A 21,692-nucleotide genomic window follows, 5' to 3' on the forward strand; every position below is an offset into this window, starting at 1 on the left:
ATTGTGGCAAACGAATAAATGGTTTATCTATCTATCTGTATGTACGAAAATCTATCTGGAAAGCGTCTCTGTTTTAATATAGAACTTCAATCTTACTTCTGCTGAGATCTAATCCTGAAAAAATCGAATTATAAAGTGGGTACATAAGTGCGCAACTGTTTGTATTTTAGTAAGACTGAGAGATTTGTAATGTGTCATATCGGGATTGTGACTAAGCTTATGTATGTATGCAACATAGATACTACGAGCCACTTGCACAGATATTGTGCGGGGTGTATTATATTTAGTTCTTCCATAATTAAATAATCATAATGAAACGGATATTTAGATTAATCTACAATAAAATATAACGGTTACTGCTTTCTAACACTTTTAAAATATCAAATTTAAATTAAGTTGTTTCAAATGCATTTCTGTGATTTGATTTGATTTATTTTGGACATATTTTTTTGTATTCATTAAGTCCTTGGTTTCCACCGACTCGATATCGGGTCAGCAAAGAACCTTAAAATTGAAATCCAGCTAATATTAACATTCGGAATTAGAGGTTGAGTGGTTAATTGGTCAAATAACACGAGATTATACAGGGTTAATATAGACAAACATACCCTTAGATCTGTTTTGGTATATTTATTTGATTCGGCCAATGTGTTTTGTAAATAGACTATTTAAGCCTTTGGAACTGAACTATGGGGTGGGCAATAAAGTTGAGGTAACACACACACACAGATACACAGAAACAGTTTGTGATTAAGTGCACGTTATTGAAGCTTGTAGAAACTTCGACCAACCTCTGATTTGGGTGTTAAACTTGCTATAGATACGGGAAAAAAGAACGCTAATCTCAATATCCCGCTATTCCCGCTGTCAGTAGCATCACGCTCCGCGAATGTTGCGCCATTTAGGGTCCTAGCTAAATTGGTTGTTCAATAGTTACGCTATAGAATTTCCAATTAAGCAAGATCCCTAAATGGACAATCCCGTGTGGTGACTGTAGGTACGAGTACATGTGTTGTGTGCACCTCAATTCTGCTCCCGAAATGCAACTCAAAATAATCCTTTGCCGTAAAGACTGATTTAATTTATTTTTCTGGTCGTAACTGGACTGTGATTAAATTACCCCATCTCTGATACGTTTTCCATAACTTTATTTGGAATGTGTAATATTTTGATTTTATTTTAGTTGATATTTGCTCCCGCTTTTTAGTAGCGTAAAGCAAATCTAAATAACTCTTAAATGTATATGTACCTATTATTAACTGAAATAGAATTATGTGTTGTTCTAAATTATAATCCAAGTGTACATATTAATGAAGCTAATGGCAGTTCCAGTGTCAGTACCTAAACAATGTGATACCGATGTTTGCTAACTGGTCGGCGTGGGTACTTCCTAAAAGTTCCATAGAATTCATGTCTATGGTACGAATGAGAGGTATTAACCGCTGGTTCTTGCATAAATTTGAACCTTTTCACCGCCAACGATTACAGTTTAAAATGAACCTTCTTTCATTCTAACAAGGTTTACTATTGCATGTTATAGAAAATAATCGTGGCGGTAAAAGAGTAAACAGGGTGGCGGTACTGATAGAGGAGCTTAGTAGAAATATTGAAGTATCAAAATACATCTGTGGTAAGTTTTTGGAAAATTAAGATCCATCTGCAGTAATTTTATAAATATTGATATTTTCATTGACGATGTTGACTGCTTATCCTATGTCAAACGACTCCAAAAACTGAAATATTTAATTATTTCATTTAGTTAAATAATTAACTGAAAAGTTTTGGGCGCTTACTAAGTCTGTGATATGATTCATATTGAGAAATAACCATCCAACTATAGACCTTTTAATTTTAAAAAGTACCTATATCCGAAATTCCAAATTTGACATATGCTTGTAAATATTTATTTTAATTGATGGATAGGATAGTTCAAGATAATTAATTACTATCATACATGCTGTACCTACAGCGGAGTTGAATAATATGCTCGATGTCTAATAAAATAACTATAACTGGAAATGCTGTTTCTTTTTGTCGAAAAAAAACGGGAAAATTACCGGAAACGGAGGACTGGAGTAAAATGGAACTCTACTCTTTCAGTGGATTTCCATTGGATCCAATCCAGTGGATTCACCATTGCGAGTTAAGCGGACTTCGAATGGAGCCATCAGACTGATGACTGTATCAACAAAACATGTATGTATTGTCTGTCAAAAACCTGAAATATGGGACCCATTACATTAAAGCAATACAAAAGTCAGAAATGATAGTCAAAGTCCGACAGTCTTGCTTCACTCGCGAAACTCTCCTAACAAAACGATAAGTGATCGTGACGTCAAGGTCACTGAGAGCCCATCTTGAATGTATGGAAAACGCAATATGCGTTTATGCATGTACATGTAGTTGCTATACAATCTTTTTTTGGATAAAATGCAAGGTATCGAATGGTATCTTTATTCATTTTTGGAAGTTAAAATAAAAACTGAAACTTAGATCCTGTATTTTTTTATCATTTCCATATATTATTTTAATATCCACGTTATTTTGAAAAATTGCTCATTTGCTATCTATTTTACTAGATTTTGTTATAAAATTCAACATGTGTCATCATCCCTTGTGTGGTGTCACCTATTGTGGTTGGTGCAACTGGCCCTTACTGGTACTGGTTACTCGTATTTTTTTCACTAGTAGGAATCACGGGATATTAGAAGATGTTGTTAGGCCAACCTACCAAAGGTTTGTACAGTCGCTATCAGATATGTCAAAGCCCCCAAAATGCTCAAAAATATCTGAACATCCATTTTAAAGTCTTGACAGTAGAGGCTTTGTACAGATTTGTGAACACCTTAACCGCTCCTATACCTATATCTGGTGGCGACTGTAACACCCAGTTGCTTGAGGGGTACTGGTAGAAATAATGAGAATAATCAATATAAAAGTGAATCAATATAAATATCTTAATTTATTCCGTTTTATAGAATAGAATGTAACTGCATTAATGATGTTGACAAAATAAAATCGTTTTACATTAGGTATGTCAAAATTACGACTGTTATGTGACTCTTCCTAGAAAATGAATTCAGCCATTTAAAATGTTTGGACAAAATGTAATAAACGTGCAAACCGACCTTTTGTGATGGGATCTACTCACCTCTTTGTTGAGGTATAATTTTAAAAGGAAATACGTCAGTTCTAATAAAATAAATAGCAGTTTTATAGGCAAGTGTATCCTAGTAAATATCGTCATACGGATTGGGTAATTCAGTTATTCCGAAATGTGGATTAACTATTTTAACTAATAAGTTTACTTACAAGTATTTTTTTTTAAGAATTTAAATGGCTAAATACATTTTTTACAATTTGCATAGAAACACTAAAGAGATCTATTTGCAAATTTAGCGTATCTTATTAAAACATCTAAATTACTACAAAGCATTTATGCAACATAAATAATGTTCACGACATCAAAGTAGTGTTGAAAGTATAGATTAATTATACAACCAATACTCGCAATACATATATAAAATATACTTCATGTTCAACAATTTATACTTCTGATCTAGATACAAAAGAAACTTAAAAACAAACTATTTCCAAAAATGTCACGTACAAATCTTGTCCTATACCGTAGATCTTGGGTTCCTACTAATTAACGATGCCCTACCGGCGTTATAACGAATACAAAACATTCAATACTAGATACTTGCTGTGTTCATGTCTTGCGTATATCACCTACAATATTAACTCGTAAACACTGCACGAAACATTTTGGTTAGTAGCCTGTACTTGCATTTTTCCTTTCTAAGAAATATCCTTGTTCTGCTAAAATACCGGCGAGGAGCATTCAGACGCGACATATCTCGACTGTGACTCCGGACTCGTCGCTCACACGTCATATAACTAAAAATCGTTTAAACAACTTACAAAACACATAAGTCAAACCATTAAAATAATATTAATCCCTACAAATCTTTATTAAAAATGTTAATTTGCTCGTAGCACAAATACAGGGTGGCTAAAAAATAAGTGCATTCCCGTTGCCACGGAGGTTTTGGGATTATACTTGGCAACTTTTACTATGGGACCAACCAAGAATTCGCGAAAAAAAAAGTACCCTCCCATAGAAAATGGACCAGCCAAAATGTATGAAATAGCCAAAAAAAATTTCGCGATTTCGTGGTTGCTCCTATAGTAAAAGTTGCTTAGTATAATCTCATAACCTCTCTGGCAACGGGAATGCACTTATTTTTTAGCCACCGTGTATACTTTTCTCATCACAGACCAAATGTAAATTCCGTTTCTAATTCCAATGTTAACTGAGCTAGTTGTCCCGGTGACTTAAGCAATATAATAGCATCTGTAACTAACGTGGTGTAGGAAGGGCAGGGCGTGATGAAATGCAATAATTGTTAGTGTTCGGACGGCTTGAGCTCTTTGATTTGCTTTATGAGGTAAGCCTTCTCGTCGTTGAACTGCTCGTCCTCGGAGCGGTCCGTGTGGAACTTGGTTAGGAAGTCCACCAGTTTGTCCTGGTTCCTTAGCAGAATGTCCAATATTGGTTTTGGTTTATTTGGATTGGCTACGAAAACCTGTAACGACAAAAATGCAACGCCATTTAACACTTTTAAACCGTTTATGAACAATAGGTAAAGTGACACGGGCGCTACCGTCCAGACGAATAATGAGGTCTTTTCGTTTTCAAACCGCATACAAAGCGAACCTGTTGTCTGTCTGTCACCAGGCTGTATCTCATGAACCGTGATAGTTAGACAGTTGAAATTTTCACAGCTGATGTATTTCTGTTGCCGCTATAACAACAAATACTAAAAAGTTTTGTGTATTTTTTTCGAAATTTTAGACCCAGTAGTTTCGGAGATAAAGGGGGGGGGGGGGGATGGTCATTTTTAGGGTTCACTCGTGCGTCTGTCTGTCTGTTTGTCTGTCCGTCTGTCACAGCCTATTTTCTCCGAAACCACTGAACCAATTAAGTTGAAATTTGGTATACATATGTAAGTTTTTGACCCAAAGATGGACATGTAACGTAAATAAATAAAATTTAAACATGGGGACCACTTTGGGGGGGTAAATGAGAAAATTAAAAAATAAAGTTTTTGAAACTATATCGAATATACTATGACATCAAATGAAAGAGCTCATTGTGAGAAACTAAAATATATTTTTTTTATAATTTTACGATAAGCAGTTTAGAAGCTATTCAAGAAAATATACAAAAAATGACCATTCCCCCCTTTATCTCCGAAACTACTGGGTCAAAAATTTTGAAAAAAATACACAAAATAGTTCTTTACCTATATATCACAGGAAAACCTATTAGAAATGTGCAGCCAAGCGTGAGTCGGACTTAATTACTTAGTTTTTGATCCGACTCCTACGGGTTTTTTAAAGACATTTCACTTACATTTCACATAAAAAATACATTGTTTAAATTGTGTAATGTAACCCTTGTGTAATTGCGTAACGGAACTCTTGGAACGCGAGTCCGACTCGCACTTGGCCGGTTTTTTTACTATTTTCTTGAATAACTTCTCAACTGTTTATCGTAAAATTATATAAAAAATATATTTGAGATTCTCACAATGAGTTCTTTCATTTGATATGTAACACGATATAGTTTGAAAAACTTTATTTTTTTATTTTACTCATTTACCCCCCAAAAGTGGCCCCCTAGTTTAAAATTAATTTGTTTACGTTACATGTCCGTCTTTGGGTCACAATCTTACATATGTATACCAAATTTCAACTTAATTGGTCGAGTAGTTTCGGAGAAAATAAGCAGTGACAGACGGACAGACAGACGCACGAGTGATCCTATAAGGGTTCCGTTTTTTTCCTTTTGAGGTACGGAACCCTCGGTGGGCGAGTCCGACTCGCACTTGTCCGGTTTTTTTACGTACTAATTAGCCGAATAAAATTGAACAATGTTACTAAGCATGAATTTGGTATATTTTAAAAAGAATTTACACAGACCGTCAACCAGGTCGAATAAGAGTTGAATAAGGATAAAAACCGGAAATGATATTTAACTGACAGTTTCCTAATAACTACCCCACACAAACTGTATCTTGCAAAATCTAGTGTTATTTTCAATCGCACGCACCACTGTTGACGGTAGGTACAACTTCACTACACACAAAGTACATTGGTCCGAGCACTTTTAATTCAAGTCGAGGCCTATTGGCTAATAAGAAATGGGCAGAGAATTTTGATAAATTAATAAATTTTCGAAGATGATGCAAGATAATTTGTTTATTGTGTAATAAACAACTGAGTGTCGTGTCGTGTGTCCCAGAAATATTCGATCCATTCCTACTGACACGGTTGGTTGGCCTTTCTATTATATCTGCACTGCAATTAATGATGAGTAATGTAATTACATGTATGATGTGTAATGTAAGTAATGTATTTAAAAGAATTGTTTTATTAAGTACCTTAAAGACATGGAAAGCCTCGAACTGTATATTGCGTGATTTCTCTTTTAGCATGTTCATCATAAGTTTCAGATTGTCTGGGTTGGTGATGTAGCGGGTCATGATGGAGAAGTTGTGCCGGTCGAGCAGCAGCTCGCCCAGCAGCTTCAGGCTCTGCCTCCTGGTCACGTAGTTCTCGGAGTTCAGCAGCCGCTGGTAGTGGCTGAACACCTTATCGTAGTTAGCTTCTAGAAACTCAGCGCATAGCATTTTGTGACGTGTTAGCAATTCCTGGAACAAATCAAAAACAAGTACTTTAAGTTAATGCTTGTTGGTGGCTTGTTGATAAAATAATAGCCTTACCTATCTATAAAGATGATATTGATATATTATACAACTAATGAATGTGTAAGATTGTCACATTCACTGATATCAGAGTACAGTCAGCATCAAAAGTAGCGTATCAGACTATGCGTCAAAAGTATCTACCATTCTCTGATAATTAGTTTGTCAAAGGACTGTCTCATTTGAAACATAGACAGAGAAAATCATATTTATTTGTCTTACACTAGTACTAGCACCCAAAAGAAAAGGATGAGTATAGTTTTTTTTGTTCTTATTTACTGACAATTTGGTTTGACCAACTATAAACAAAAAGAGATATATCTTTATATATAGAACAATTAAACTGCTGTACATACTTTTGAACGCGAACTGTCCAGATATATCTCTATTTGGAAAAGTAATCGAGGACGGCAGAAACTTTTGGCGCGTTGTGTTGTCCGCTACTATTGATGTTGACTGCACAAAAGATGTGGCCTCATCGCATTATGTTTCCATTACCGTCACTACGCACACTATTTTTAAGAATGTGTCGGTTGCAAATGCTAACATAATTTGTAAACTTTAAGACGAGCTCACTAGTTGAATAACACTATGATTAGCGCAGCTACGGCTGCATTTAAAATTATATAATAAAAAATAGACTCAAGCACTACTAGATGCGTAGTTGTGTTCTTAAACACACTCATTCTGAACATTTCGTGCAGCAGAAAGTGATGTGCACCACTAACAAACCATCTTTCTTGTATGCTATTATAATTCATGTATGTATTTCCCTTCTACTCTTTTAATATTTTGACGACAAATTCCTAAACCACTGTACTAATAGTGATATTTTTCCACCACTGCACCTGAATACATCGAATATACCCACCTTAAAAGTAGAGAAGGCATCTGAGGCAATATCAAAAGTGGAAACTTCTACGTAACGGAAGAAATTGTAAAAATCGTCTGAATACAGCATAATCTTGGCCAATGCCTCGTATCGGGCGCATTCCCGCAGCATGGTGCCGCAGTTCGACGCTATCTCCTGGTGCTCGTACCTGCCGACAGTCAATACGTTGAGTTACATTACAAGTGTACTTTCATACAATTTTACAAAGTCCCCGCCACGTCTCTGTCTGAATGTATGTATGGTTGCGATAAACTCAAAAACTACTGAACGGGTTTTCATGCGGTTTTCACCTGTCAATGGAGTAATTCTTGAGGAAGGTTTAGGTGGACAATTTGTTAAGGTTTACCCGTGCGAAGCCGGGGCTGGTCGCTAGTATGATAGGGACATTGCAACTACAGAGTACAATGAATTCAGTTGATCGACCAAATACCGTAATGTAACGAAAAACCGCTTAAATCGGGCTTAAACTGATGTCTCTCTTATCAAAGCATTTGGAAGAGAAGTGTTTAAATATATTATGGCTGTTATGAGTTGCAAATTATTATGCAAAAGCATATTATGTTTCATTTTGCCACTTCCATTTGATTTGAACACCAAACGACTACAATGTAGTTTAATCAGGTTCATGAATGCTCTGCATTTAACTATTATTACGTTACAAGTAGTCACTGTTAAAAACTCAAAAACATTTCCCAAACTGCTAAAATATATTATGGCGTTAACATAAATCGTCGGGTGACAAGCAAAAGACACTAAGTACCACCACAAGTTCATAGCCATAGTGAACCGTATTATTATCTCAATAAGGTTGATTTTTGTTTAATTCCATCCATCATTCATTTTTGTTTATGTCCATCTTAGGCCCTGTCTTCACTTCAGGTGTGACTAGGGCCAATCGCCGATCAGTTTATAATAAATAAATAAAAAATATTTTTCATTAATTAGTGAGTTTTGCTTGTCACCTGACGAAATATACACCCCAGGCCAAAAGTATGGAAGCAAGCTTGTGATTCAATAGAAAAGTGTGATCTTTTAAGCGATGGATTTTATACTACTCATTGACAATTTGGTAAAAATAATAATAGAACATTTTAAAAGTAAATTACTCTGTGATAGTTGCCAATTCAACATTTTGTCATGTAAATAAAGGGACGGTATAATTATGTAACTTTTCCCTACTTTATTTTTTTAGCTTTTTGACAATATTTTAGGATGTTTTGATATTAAGCGTGTATTTTTAATCTTTTGGGTTTGCCTAATGTAAGTCTTAGTTTACAAATATATACAACAAAGACAGAAACATGAGATAAAGAAAACAACGTTGTTTCCATACTTTTGGCCAGGGGTGTAAAAAAAATATTTTTTTGTATATATCAAAAATTAAAACTTATTAGCTATCACATCGAGTATTTTTTCTATAAACTACATTACCTAGCTTCATCATCATCATTTATCATCAAACCACATTAATTTGTCTCTTCAAATTAACATATTTCCCATCAAAAAACATTTGCATGTAACAACTTGTATCTTACTTGTACACCGCCACAATATTCTTGGTTTTAAAGTATCTATGGTAAGTTTCAACATACCCAGACATTAAGGTGAAGAGAATCTCCGGCTTGGTGCAGATGTACTCCACAGTTGGTGACCGGGTGCCGATCTGACGCCTGAGCACATTATTGAACACTTGCGCCACATCTTTCTTGCCTTCAAAGTCAATGCGGTTCAAGTTCTGAAATTATTTATATTTGGTCAGTGTGTATAAGTTTCGGAGTTAGATAATTGCCAACAAAATTCGCACAAGTCAAAACTACAGAAGTGCTTTATATTTTACAACCAGAAGTTAAACTCAAATATTGTAATCCCTTAAACAACAGGCGGTCTTATCACACACAACATTACAACATTTAACATTACAAGCCTCGATTAGTTATTTATGTTTTATACCTTTCTTACAAATACATTTAATAAGTCAAAATGCCAGAGTAAGAAAAAATTACTAATAGCTTATTAAGGCTTATAGCATGTTTATGAATAACGCCATTAATCTTTATGGAAATAATTAAAAAAATATATAGAACTCAAAATAGTTGAAATGCCCAAAATTAGCCAAATTAAAGAGAAAAAGAAGGAGTAATGCAGTGGAACAACAAAACTAACAAAAGTGATGCTGTACTGTCTACATAATTCGGCAAAACTATGGTAATATGAATTATGTACTTAGTAGAGTCTAAAATAAGATAAAAAGAGTGCAACAAAACTAGCTATTCAGACCTAAAAACATTGATGGAGGACTTTGGCGACAAAAAGTAAGAGACAATTAATTTGAATGCTTTAAGAAAACAAATAGATATTAATGAATTCATTTTAGGTAGACATACAATTTTGTAAACTTGAATAATAATTAAAAAAAAACATAAAAAGACAGTTCTTTATTATGTTTTGATAATATGAATGGAAATATTTCATTACTTAAGAATCCTAACTATGTAGTAGCCAGTGAAAAAGTGCTTTTGCCGACTAATCGCCAACTACAAATCTGGCCGGATGTAGCAGTTGGCTTCCCCGACTAGAATATTAGAATTTTTAGATCATAATATATAATAGCTACTAATTTCCTTAATACAACACTGACTTTTTTCCACAATGAGTGTCTTTATTGAACAACTATCGAAATATTTTCAGTTATTTACTCAAATTTATTTATTTCTTCATTTCACAAGTTTATTTTCAGAAATAATTTTATTATTCCTACTATGATTAAACAAATTACGAGTCAAGCAATATTGACTTTATTTGCAATCAATGAAACACATCTAATAAAGTATTAATCACACTTACACACCAATTAGTTGCACAAGATAACCCAATTACTAGAAAAACATAAAAAGTACTGATTATGTTCACAATAAAAAACGATAAACATTATGTACCTGAATCAAAAGCAGAAGCAGGTTTGTGTTATACAGCTCCTGAGCTAGCTGTGCCACAATGATGTCCGTCTGTGGCTCCGCATCCGACGTCCCATACAGCATGTTCTTTATCAACACCTATCACAAACATAATACACTTCAGTACCTGTCAACTACCTATGCATACTGATACATACAACTACAATATGACAGTTCACATACCAGATTTTTGCTCACATCCTCTTGAGCTTTTTCTGCTTTCTTGTCACCCCTTTCCAGTGCAGTCACTGCATCTTTTAAAGATCGCACAAGCTCCGCAGGGCTCTTCTGTGACTTACCAAAAAGAGGCATAGTATTTTGATGATTTGGATAGATGACCAAAGCAATTCTGTCTACATAAGATTTTACCTGCAATCAACAGCACTGCGTAAAACACAAAAACTCAAGAACACTGCATTATTTGGTACCTAAACTATTATTCACGAGATAGCAACGAAAATAAAATGAGATTTGACAAATATGAAATACGTTACAAAAATAGCGTAGATGCACAAATGATAGCTTTATAGGTCGATTGTTGCACTGATGGTTTGAGGTTGTTCATAAATACACGCGCAGAACGAAATGTAACTCACTTTCAGATTAAATTATTACAATTTCCCCTAGACCACAGGCGAAACGAACGAACAGCTGTGATGTCAATACAAATATTGCCAGTAAAATGAATGTCATGAACTTTACATTTTTTGAAAACGTAATTGATTTTTTCATATTTACAAAAAACGATATATAAATTGATTTATTAAACAGAACTATTAGTTAAATAAAAACACATTGTATAGTTTTATTTAATTTAAGTACATATTTTTGGTTAATATTTTTAGCGGATTAAACTATAACTGAAACAGTTTTGTGTTGCTAGCAAAATACAAAACCACCAAAATATAGTTTGTCAAAAGCTCGCTCCACACTGTGTGGAGGTGGTGGTGAACTAACTATAGTTATATAATATAGGTATAACTCCATAATAGATGGATACAGTTTAAGGAAAAAGTGCCTCGAAAATCAAGAAAATTTTATTCTGGAACAGATGGCGCCACTACCATTGGCCTACTCTGGAAGAGATGGCGTTGACAGTTTCTTTTGTTATTTAACCTGTTTAACGCATATCACTCATATCAGTGAAAGAACATGGGTCAAAATCATATAAAAATAATTAATGCAAATAAAAAAAATCATTTGTTCCATATATAAATGCATTTTATGGTATTTTAACCATCTTTATTTTTTAGTTTTAATCGTGTGTCGATAGATGACAGTGAATTTACTGTGGCTACAAAATTTACTATGACAGTACCGCTCTATCCTAATATATCCTCTGGTTATTATATGTATATGTATATGTAGTCAATAACAAATTGACCGACTCCTCGCAATCATCAAGTATGATAAATTCAAAAAACCGGACAAGTGCGAGTTGGACTCGCCCACCGAGGGTTCCGTACTTTTTAGTATTTGTTGTTATAGCGGCTACAGAAATACATAGCTATCACGGTTTATGAGATACAGCCTGGTGACAGACAGACGGACAGTGGAGTCTTAGTAATAGGGTGTCGTTTTTACCCTTTGGGTACGGAACCCTAAAAATGCGATGCATAGTTATAGTCCACATTATATTGAAGCAGAAATGTATTATCACGCGAACTTTTTTTATCGAGTTTTATTATTTTAAGTTTTCTTAGCCTGGCAATACAAAAAACAACTGTCAAAATTTTCGTTGCATGACAGGTCAACGTTTCGAAAAATTATTTTTAGGTTAAAAATTGGAGAATTTAGTTGGATAGACGAGATAATTAACATACACTTTATCATAAGTTAAAGCCATGGCTGAAGCTACGGGTGATAAGTTGTCAAAGAAGTGAGTATTGTGTGGCATTTCCAAGAAAATACCGTCATGTTCGCCACGAAGGCTTTCGCAGCATTGTCTGGGCTGCTAGCTCAAAGGAATACATTTACCGTCAACCGATTCGCATATATATCGACTGCAGTAGATAAACGGTTAGCATTCATTTATTAATGTATGTATTGGTGATGTCTAAGTATTATTGAATTTTTTTTGCTTCAGTGAATTAAAACGTCGTTTGAAAGCGGAACAGAAGCTTAAAGAGAAGGCGGAAAAAGCAGCTCAGCAACCGGTCGTTGATACGGAAAAGAAAGCCTCAAAGGTTAATGAAGAGGAAATTAGTCCAAATGAGTATTACAAGTTGCGAACTGCTGCCGTGGCAGCCCTCAAGAAGGGTCCTAAGGACCAGCACCCCTACCCACACAAGTTCAACGTTACGATTTCTCTGGAGGAGTTCATCAACAAGTATAATAATTTAGGAAGTGGAGAAGTACTTGAAAATGTTACATTGAGCGTTGCCGGCAGAGTTCATTCTATAAGGGAGTCTGGAGCCAAACTGATCTTTTATGATCTGAGAGCAGAGGGGTTCAAAATTCAGGTAACTTCAGTTAAAAAACTTAAGCAGGTTTATGATAAAATAAATAACTTAAATATTGACCTTTGATATACCACCTACGCAATATTGCATCAGCTGAATAAATATTAATTTAATAAAGTATAATTTTGACTGAACCTAGAGAGCCATTATACATTCAAAAGTAAAGCTAATTAGCGTTCCGTACTATTAGTAAGACTCCACTGTCTGTCTGTCACCAGGCTGTATCTCATGAACCGTGATAGCTAGACAGTTGAAATTTTCACAGATGATGTATTTCTGTTGCCGGTATAACAACAAATACATACATTTTTTTTTACTAGCCTAATTTAGTGTCCCACTGCTGGGCAAAGGCAAGGGTAATGGTACAGAACCCTTTGTGCGTGAGTCTGACTTGCACTTGGCTGGTGTTTTTTTCACAGTGTAGTTACAAAACGATTATACTGACTGCATTTAGCTATAGGCCACCATTTCCTTTATTCTTCAGGTGATGGCTAATGCCAAATTGTATGAGTCCGAGGACAAGTTTGCCCTAGACACTGACAAGTTAAGGCGAGGTGACATCATTGGCTGTGTGGGGCATCCCGGCAAGACCAAGAAGGGGGAGCTCTCCATCGTGCCCAAGACCATCAAGCTGCTGTCTCCCTGTCTGCATATGCTGCCTCATCTGCACTTTGGTCTTAAGGACAAAGAAACAAGATTTAGGAAGAGATATCTAGATCTAATTTTGAATGATAAGGTATGGTCTTTTATAAGTTTTAATTGTATTTTTAAAAAGCTTACCAATATAAGCTACTTAAATCTTAAACAGTTGAGCGATATTGTTAATATTGTAAATATAATGTGGGCTCTATCTCTTAGAAGTCATAATCAGTCATACAATATTCTTTATCATGCACCTAAATAGAAAAGAAAACAATATATAACTTGATAACTAAAGGATTGTAAACTACAGGCAGTCTTATCACTAATGATAATGGGCAATGATTTGAAGTCATTGCACATTATTAATAGAGTATGTAAATTGCTACATGTAGCTTTATTGCTATATATTTTAATATATATTAGTTAAATGCAAGTATGCAAGGTTGTGTTGCTATATGTAGTTTTATGCTACTATAATAATTTACATTATATCAAGACAATTTAATGAATTACTATAACTAGTTTAATTTAAAATAGTTATACATAGTCAAATATGTTTCATTCTACCTTAACAGGTTAGACAGACATTCTATACAAGAGCCAAAATCATTGCATACATAAGACGGTTCCTGGACAACATGGGCTTCCTTGAAATTGAGACTCCCATGATGAACATGATCGCCGGTGGCGCCACGGCCAAGCCTTTCATCACACATCACAATGATCTCAACATGGACTTGTTCATGAGGATAGCCCCAGAGTTGTACCACAAGATGCTGGTAGTAGGAGGCTTGGATCGGGTCTATGAAATTGGAAGGCAGTTCAGAAATGAAGGCATTGATCTGACTCACAATCCTGAGTTCACTACCTGTGAATTTTATATGGCCTATGCTGATTACAATGATCTGATGAACATCACTGAAACCATGCTTTCTGGTATGGTTAAGAGCATTCATGGATCATACAAGGTAAATGGGCCATTTTTAGGGTTCCGTACCCAAAGGGTAAAAACCGGACCCTATTCCTAAGACTCCACTGTCGGTCCGTCTATCACCAGGCTGTATCTCATGAACCGTGATAGCTAGACTGTTGAAATTTTCACAGATGATGTATTTCTGTTGCCGCTATAACAAAAAATACTAAAAAACAGAATAAAGTAAATATTTAAGTTTGTTGTTTTTTGCGTAATGGTACGGAACCCTTTGTGTGCAAGTCCGACTTTCACTTGGCCGGTTTTTTTATTTTCTTGTCGTTTTTTAATTTTTCTCAGATTTTGATAAAATTGGGTGGATAGATAGAGTTCCTTATTCTGTACAACATAATCGCAATTTCACTGTGTCCTACAAAATCTTCCACTGAGTTACGGAAAACGTATGGAATTTTCCGTAACTCAATGGGAATTATCATACATTTTTTTTGTCCCAAATTTGGATTTCGTGTTTATTCCGACCGAGAATAAGAAGCTTTTTAAACCTACAATTTTTTATCAAAATTTGACAAAAAATAAAAGATTACCCAAGTAGCAGTATATTTACCACTTTCTTATAATTGCTTTTATTGCTTGCCAAGTTGCCAGCCTATATGTAGGCAGTGGGCATAGGCAATAGTGTTATAGCCAGGCATGCCTGCAAGGGATGACAGAAGAGGTGACAGAGAGAGAGTAGAGTAAGGTGATGCAATTTCACTAGAGTTATGGTTACAAACTCTACTCTTTAGATTCTTCTGTGAATGTAGAGAGGCGAGTTTTAGTTTGCCACTGTTAAATTATTACGTACCAGACCAAGGAATTCAAATTCATCAATCTAAAAATTGGCTATACCATACCATGATACCAAAAATATTGTGCATAAGCTGCAGTCTGCACCAGATCTGGTGTTGCATAGAAATATGTCTTAAACTAGTAAACACTGCACCGCAGCTGGTTGCAGAAACTGAAAAAATGCTAACCACACATAAGTATAAATATAATATGTCCAATCGGCAATGTTTCAGGCATGTTCGGTATACACAGTGTATTTTGTTATACAGTGGACCTTCTGTACATAGTACTATTATTTATTCTGTGGCATAAGTAGTAGTGGAATGCTCTAGCAAGAGTACAATACAATACACACACTTATACTATACTGTAATACTTATGAATTTAAACACTACAGGTAAAATACCAGCCAGATGGACCAGAAGGAGAAGAAGTAGAGATAGACTTCACCCCTCCGTTTGCGCGAGTGCCCATGATCTCCGCCCTGGAGGTTGTCCTCAAGCTGAAGCTGCCGCCTCCTGACAATCTGGACACCGTTGAAGCCAACACGCTCCTCAGCCAACTGTGCGAGAAGCATCAGGTAATGTCAGGCGTGGCTCACTCCGCGATTTCGTCGCCTCGCTGTCTAGCCATAGTAATTGCCGCGCACCGCTACGGAACCGACGCCTGCTCGCGCTTGCGCCACCTGGCGGTCAAATGTGTCGTAATAGACGCGTTTTGTTAGAGAGTGAACCGTCTTCTTACTATTGTTGACCTTTACAGATTGAGTGCCCACCTCCTAGAACGACTGCCAGGCTGCTCGACAAGCTAGTAGGAGAGTTCCTCGAAGAGAAATGCATCAACCCGACATTCATCCTGGACCATCCGCAAATTATGAGCCCACTCTCCAAATATCACAGAAAAATTCCTGGACTTACAGAAAGGTATATCACTAATATAATATCACTATTTTTCAAAGTATTCTAACTTGAAATTTATTTCCCACAAACCACTTCTTTTTTTCGTTGTTCCCACACATTTCTCGGGCCCTATTTCTCGAGTACCCTGCCCCTACCGACCTTGCTTTTACACTCCCCTATACTACAAATTGGGCCCAGAAATTGTGTAGTCTAAAAGCAGTTATAACTATTATGTAGAATGGTTTCTCATGCTCTTATTCACTTTAGTTGGGTGTAATCTATTTATTACCTCTGAAGGTATAAATATAAGTTTAACAGCTCAGTTTTCAATTTCATAGGAATTATTGGAAACATGAACTTTTATAATATTGCATTATGTTTATGGTCATCAGTCCACCTTGTGGGGGGTCTACGTATCTCGTAAAGGTCGCGGGAGTCCGCCGGATGCGGGTGGCGCAAGACTGGTCATTGTGGCACTCTTTGGGGGGGCCTATGTCCAGCAGTGGACATCCTCTAGCTGATATAATGATGATGATTATGTTTATGTCCCAGGTTTGAAGTGTTCGTTATGAAGAAAGAGATCTGCAACGCTTACACGGAGTTGAACGACCCAGCAACGCAGAGGGAGCGATTCGAGCAGCAGGCCAAGGACCGAGCAGCGGGCGACGACGAGACCCCGCCCACCGACGAGGCCTTCTGCACGGCGCTCGAGTACGGCCTGCCGCCCACCGGCGGCTGGGGCTTGGGGGTCGACAGGCTCACCATGTTCCTTACCAACTCCAATAATATCAAGGCAAGCTCACACTCACTTGGCTAAGTTGCTAAGCGGGCGAGGTGTTCAAAATTACCTTGACACGCTCTCGAGCGGGATTTACAGTTGGTTAAACCAAATTGTAAGTAAATAAGAACAAAAAAACCGGCCAAGTGCGAGTCGGACTCGCGCACTGAGGGTTCCGTACTTTTTAGTATTTGTTGTTATAGCGGCGACAGAAATACATCATCTATGAAAATTTCAACTGTCTAGCTATCACGGTTCATGAGATACAGCCTGGTGACAGACAGACAGACGGACAGCGGAGTCTTAGTAATAGGGTCCCGTTTTTACCCTTTGGGTACGGAACCCTAAAAACTATACTCATCCTTTTTGTTTTGGGTGCTAATACTAGTTTAAGACAAAGATAGTATGATTCTCTCTGTCTATGTTTGAAATGAGACAGTCCTTTGACAAACTATAAAAGCTAACAATCATGTTTTTTATCCTTGTAGGAGGTGCTACTGTTCCCAGCAATGAAGCCTGACGACCCTAACAAACACAACACGGAAGATGGCAATGCTGCTGCACCCGAGGCTTCAAATGGAGTATAACTACATATACCGAAGAAAAATATATTTATTGTCTTTTCGTCTTATTGATGTTTGTTTCTTAATTATTATTTACTATAAGAATATCCTTGATTTTGCTTACAAATAAAAACAGTAAAAGTATTATTTATATTTTATTTAAAAAATATGTTATATTTTTTGTCTATGTATACTGATAACAATAAACAATATAAGTCCTGAATTTCGTGGGCAGTGTCAATTTCTCTTGCATCCAGCATTTTTTTTGTCTCATTGCACAGACAGACAAACAGTCATAAATCTATATGTTCCATACATTCCCTATTGACGACCCGTGCCAGGGGAACACTCTTGGCTTGTCTAAATTACTTGCCACTAAGTGGAAAAATCGCTCCAACACTAACAGTGAGCTGGCAGTGAGTGTGTTAAAGTTAGTGAAATGTGCAGCAAGTAGGAATATATTTTTGTAGTAAATTGCTTAACAACAACAACCCCACCTGGGATATAAAGGTCTATGAATATTTTAATGAAACATGGGAAGAAAGTATAGCAATTTAATAAAATAACAAAATACATAGTAAAAAGTAAACTAAACATTGTAAGAGAGTGAAACTAAAATTCATCTTAGCTATCACTTTCACATATTGCCTGGGTTGAGTTATAATGCTCCCCTAATTTGTACATATGTCTATGATATGTGATGATTAATGGAGGTCCTTCAAACTCTGCTCCTTGTTCTATACACTCTGGCCCAGAGGCTTGGATTACATTGATGGGACATTTCAAGGAATTAGATAATGCTCGAATCTCCAACTGGCCACCCCACACCTTGGTGTTTACAATCTCATCACAATAATCATTGAATTCACTTTCAGTGAGCATTTCAAATGTATTTGGATTGCTCATAAATGGGAGAAAATCTTCTTTGTTTTGTCTCATAAAAGTTGCAACCTGTTTCCGCAGATCTTCTACCGACACTGTTTTAGATCTAGTAGCAAGTAGTTGATGAGCCACAGCTTGATAAAGGCAATCCCCGTCAGAAGATATTGAGAATATTGACAACTTCCTTTCTTTTAATTTATTCATTATTGATTGTATTTCAATATTTCGTGGTCCATGTCGGTTTTCCTTTTCTTGTAAAATTATTTGTTCTGCTCTTTCTTTTTCCTGTTGTTCCTTTTTATCCCGTCGTTTTTGAGCTTTACTAACCTTTACTTTGGGTACTTCATCTTCGTCTTCAAGAGATGCAGTGTCGTCATCCTCTGGTGCATTCTCAAGCGCAGCCAGCTCCTCCTTGTGGCGGAGTTCTAGTTCAGACTCTAATTTAGCTACTTCCGTTGTTAATTCTTTTTTCTTAGTCTTATCGTTTTTAGCTATTTTTTTCAAGCCTTGTATTTGAGCTTGCAATTCTTTCTTTTCCTTCCTGTGTTTTGCTTCAATGTCTTCTAGAGACATGGGTTGGTCCATTTCTTAATTAGTTTCTTGTATTTTTTATTGAAATTCTTAAAAAATGGTTTTACTTGCAGATAACTTCAATGAATCCTACTAGAATAAATATAAAAAAAAAACTAAATAAATTAAACCTGGAACTGGGTAAAACCCTGCTTGGAGTTATATATTATACTACTCTTTGGGCTGGACTCATGGATGGATGGGGAACCGCTAATACACAGCCAAATAATGCTCAACCCAAGAATGTACAGCCCAATAATTGGCGTCCATGATGTACGTCTATTATTGGGTCGTGTATTATTGGGTTGAGCATTCTCGGTCCGCGCAGGCTTGGTCCGGGGCGATAATACGAAGCCACTCTTTTCACAGGGCAATAATGTACGACCCAATAATACGCGTCCACTAATTTGAGTCCTTGGCTTTCAAATATTGGGCTGCGCATTATTGGCACACGTCGAGAAAGCCCGACCCAATAATGTACGACCCAATAATAGGAAGCCAAAAACCAGAGACATTCTTTTTTTTAAGAGAGCTGTCAAAATTAGTAGGGACGTTCTGACTCGAGCTCGTGACAGCTTAAAAATAATCGGTTTTTTCTAGTGACATCTTTCAGTGACATTGACAGTATTGACACTTGTTTGGTTTACAATTTGTTATAATTTTTTAATTTTTTGCAACAAAAGTCCTAATATTTTTCCGTACTTAATGTCTTCATTATATACAAGTATGCAAGAAATCATGGCAAGAGATCCTTAATCGTTTTGGAATTAAATGAATTCTAAAAGCAGTAGAGGTAGGTACGGAAAAAATATTAATTAATGGAGAACCTTTGTCCGGTGAACAAGTAATGAATTTGCTAGGTTTTTTCACTCCGTGGTCAGCGTGGAGAAGCCAAAGTTGGAGGTAAGTGGCAGCGAGCACCGAAAACAGCGCGGCGCGGGTTCAGGTTGACAGGCTAGAGACGTGCGGCGAGCCCTTCAACAACTTAAGCCAAAAAAAATCTTCTGGTCCGGATGGACGCGCGTATTCAAGGACTGTAGAATGGTGCTGGCGGAGCCGCTATTGCACATATTGTTAAATACGGTCTGTCTCAAGCTAGAAGTATTCCCAGAAATTTGGAAAATTTCTTGAGTGATTACCAGTACCAAAAGGAAGTACGGCTAGCAATCTTCTTAGTCATGTAGCACCACTGATACTGCTTAATTTGACTTTTAAAAAGCTTTCGATCTTGTTGTAAAACCAAAGCTTGGTAACTTTGACACCCCACATTACTTTTTTTTGCAGACTACATGAGGCACAGACAGCAGTATGTAGATTATGAAGGGCACAGATTGAAACCAGCAGTGACATGGGCCATTTGTTCAATAGAATATCTTGGTTTATCGAAATTGGCTGAGACAGCAAGGTGCAGGTCTCTGGAAAATATATTAGGGTGAGTCCATTGTTTGTGTAAGAATGTCCCTGTAATGTATGGACTGGGTCACTGGTCAATGGGTCAAACACCATCAAAAACTAGATCTTAAGAGCAAAAAATTTGTGTTTGTAGGTTCAGCAAAACTACAAAAGGATACATATGTTGGTGCATCCCCTTTATACAAAGAAACATAACACTTACAAAATATGTATGCTCTAATTATACTGCATAGATATAAATAAAAATAATAAGTACTTAATAATTTTATTTAATGATAATTTATAATGGTCATGTAACAACATTGTTAATGACTTAAGGTCAATGTGGGGCAGACTGGTATATCAACATATGGCCCGCCTGATGTTAAGCAGTTGCTGTAGACTATGGATGCCTCTCTCCTTCTTCTAGAGTATGTGTACAACTGCAAGATTTAAAAGGATCAAAAGAGCTTGTAGTCATACTGAGTGTTACCCCTGATCCATTGCACCCAGCAGCACTCCAGGTGTTCCAGGTCTTGAGTTGCATCTATCATACACTACCAGCGGCACGTTAAGTGTTAGAAGAAAAGAGAAGAGACGGGAAGAGAAGAGATGAGAACCCCCTTACACTCTTACGGGATGATTTTAGAAATAAAACCTGTTCTACAACCTTCCTCGCAACTAAAAATATTATCTCCATGCGAATTTCATCGACATAATATGTACTTACATACATCCGTTTTAATAGTTTTCCATACAAATTTCCACCCCCCTTTTCACCCCCATAAGGGATGATTTCTGAGGTGAGAACTATCCTATGTCCTTCCCCGGGAATCAAAGTATCTCCATACCAAATTTGATGTAAATCGGTTCAGCAGTTTAAGCGTATGGAGGTAACAGACAAACAGACAGACTTTCGCATTTATAATATTAGTATGGATGATAGAACCCTATGAAAGAAATACAATTGTGTACTATAATTGTAATTTAGTATCTTGCCTATTATTTCCAATCATTCCAATCAAAGCTTTGACCCATGTCATCCAGAAAAAAAAATCTTTTCTATAAGACGATTTTCGTAGCAGTGTACGAGTACCTACCTAGTCCATCATTCGGACTTTGTTGT

At 36.3% G+C, this 21,692-nt stretch overlaps 3 protein-coding genes across 5 annotated transcripts; 1 reads left to right on the plus strand and 2 right to left on the minus strand.

Annotated features, from left to right (window-relative positions):
* Positions 1 to 2,943: 2,943 nt before the first annotated feature.
* On the minus strand, positions 2,944 to 11,293 carry LOC134741077 (protein Mo25). Of its 2 annotated transcripts, none has more exons than XM_063673841.1 (8): positions 11,216 to 11,293; positions 10,803 to 10,988; positions 10,602 to 10,718; positions 9,258 to 9,400; positions 7,645 to 7,813; positions 6,450 to 6,719; positions 4,267 to 4,589; positions 2,944 to 4,015 (listed from the first exon to the last, which is right to left on the minus strand). In XM_063673841.1, exons 2-7 carry the CDS (start codon positions 10,929 to 10,931, stop codon positions 4,410 to 4,412), a joined length of 1,008 nt encoding a protein of 335 aa, XP_063529911.1. In that variant the 5' UTR covers positions 10,932 to 10,988; positions 11,216 to 11,293; the 3' UTR covers positions 2,944 to 4,015; positions 4,267 to 4,409. The 2 variants fall into 2 exon arrangements, with proteins under 2 accessions (XP_063529911.1, XP_063529912.1); XM_063673842.1 differs by having other exon boundaries at positions 11,114 to 11,248.
* A 1,069-nt stretch (positions 11,294 to 12,362) lies between these two features.
* On the plus strand, positions 12,363 to 17,855 carry LOC134740663 (lysine--tRNA ligase). 2 transcript variants are annotated; one of them, XM_063673213.1, is made up of 8 exons: positions 12,363 to 12,498; positions 12,706 to 13,081; positions 13,566 to 13,817; positions 14,299 to 14,691; positions 15,880 to 16,062; positions 16,245 to 16,405; positions 16,934 to 17,174; positions 17,648 to 17,855. In XM_063673213.1, exons 1-8 carry the CDS (start codon positions 12,464 to 12,466, stop codon positions 17,744 to 17,746), a joined length of 1,740 nt encoding a protein of 579 aa, XP_063529283.1. In that variant the 5' UTR covers positions 12,363 to 12,463; the 3' UTR covers positions 17,747 to 17,855. The 2 variants fall into 2 exon arrangements, with proteins under 2 accessions (XP_063529283.1, XP_063529282.1); XM_063673212.1 differs by lacking the exon at positions 12,363 to 12,498 and adding an exon at positions 12,504 to 12,638.
* Positions 17,856 to 18,262: 407 nt separating this feature from the next.
* On the minus strand, positions 18,263 to 19,389 carry LOC134740666 (deubiquitinase OTUD6B). The gene has a single exon (XM_063673217.1). The coding sequence runs from the start codon at positions 19,187 to 19,189 to the stop codon at positions 18,347 to 18,349; it is 843 nt and encodes a 280-aa protein (XP_063529287.1). The 5' UTR covers positions 19,190 to 19,389; the 3' UTR covers positions 18,263 to 18,346.
* Positions 19,390 to 21,692: the final 2,303 nt, after the last annotated feature.

Source organism: Cydia strobilella, chromosome 4 (genome assembly GCF_947568885.1).
Source record: "Cydia strobilella chromosome 4, ilCydStro3.1, whole genome shotgun sequence".
In the NCBI taxonomy this organism is placed as follows: Eukaryota; Metazoa; Arthropoda; class Insecta; order Lepidoptera; family Tortricidae; genus Cydia; species Cydia strobilella.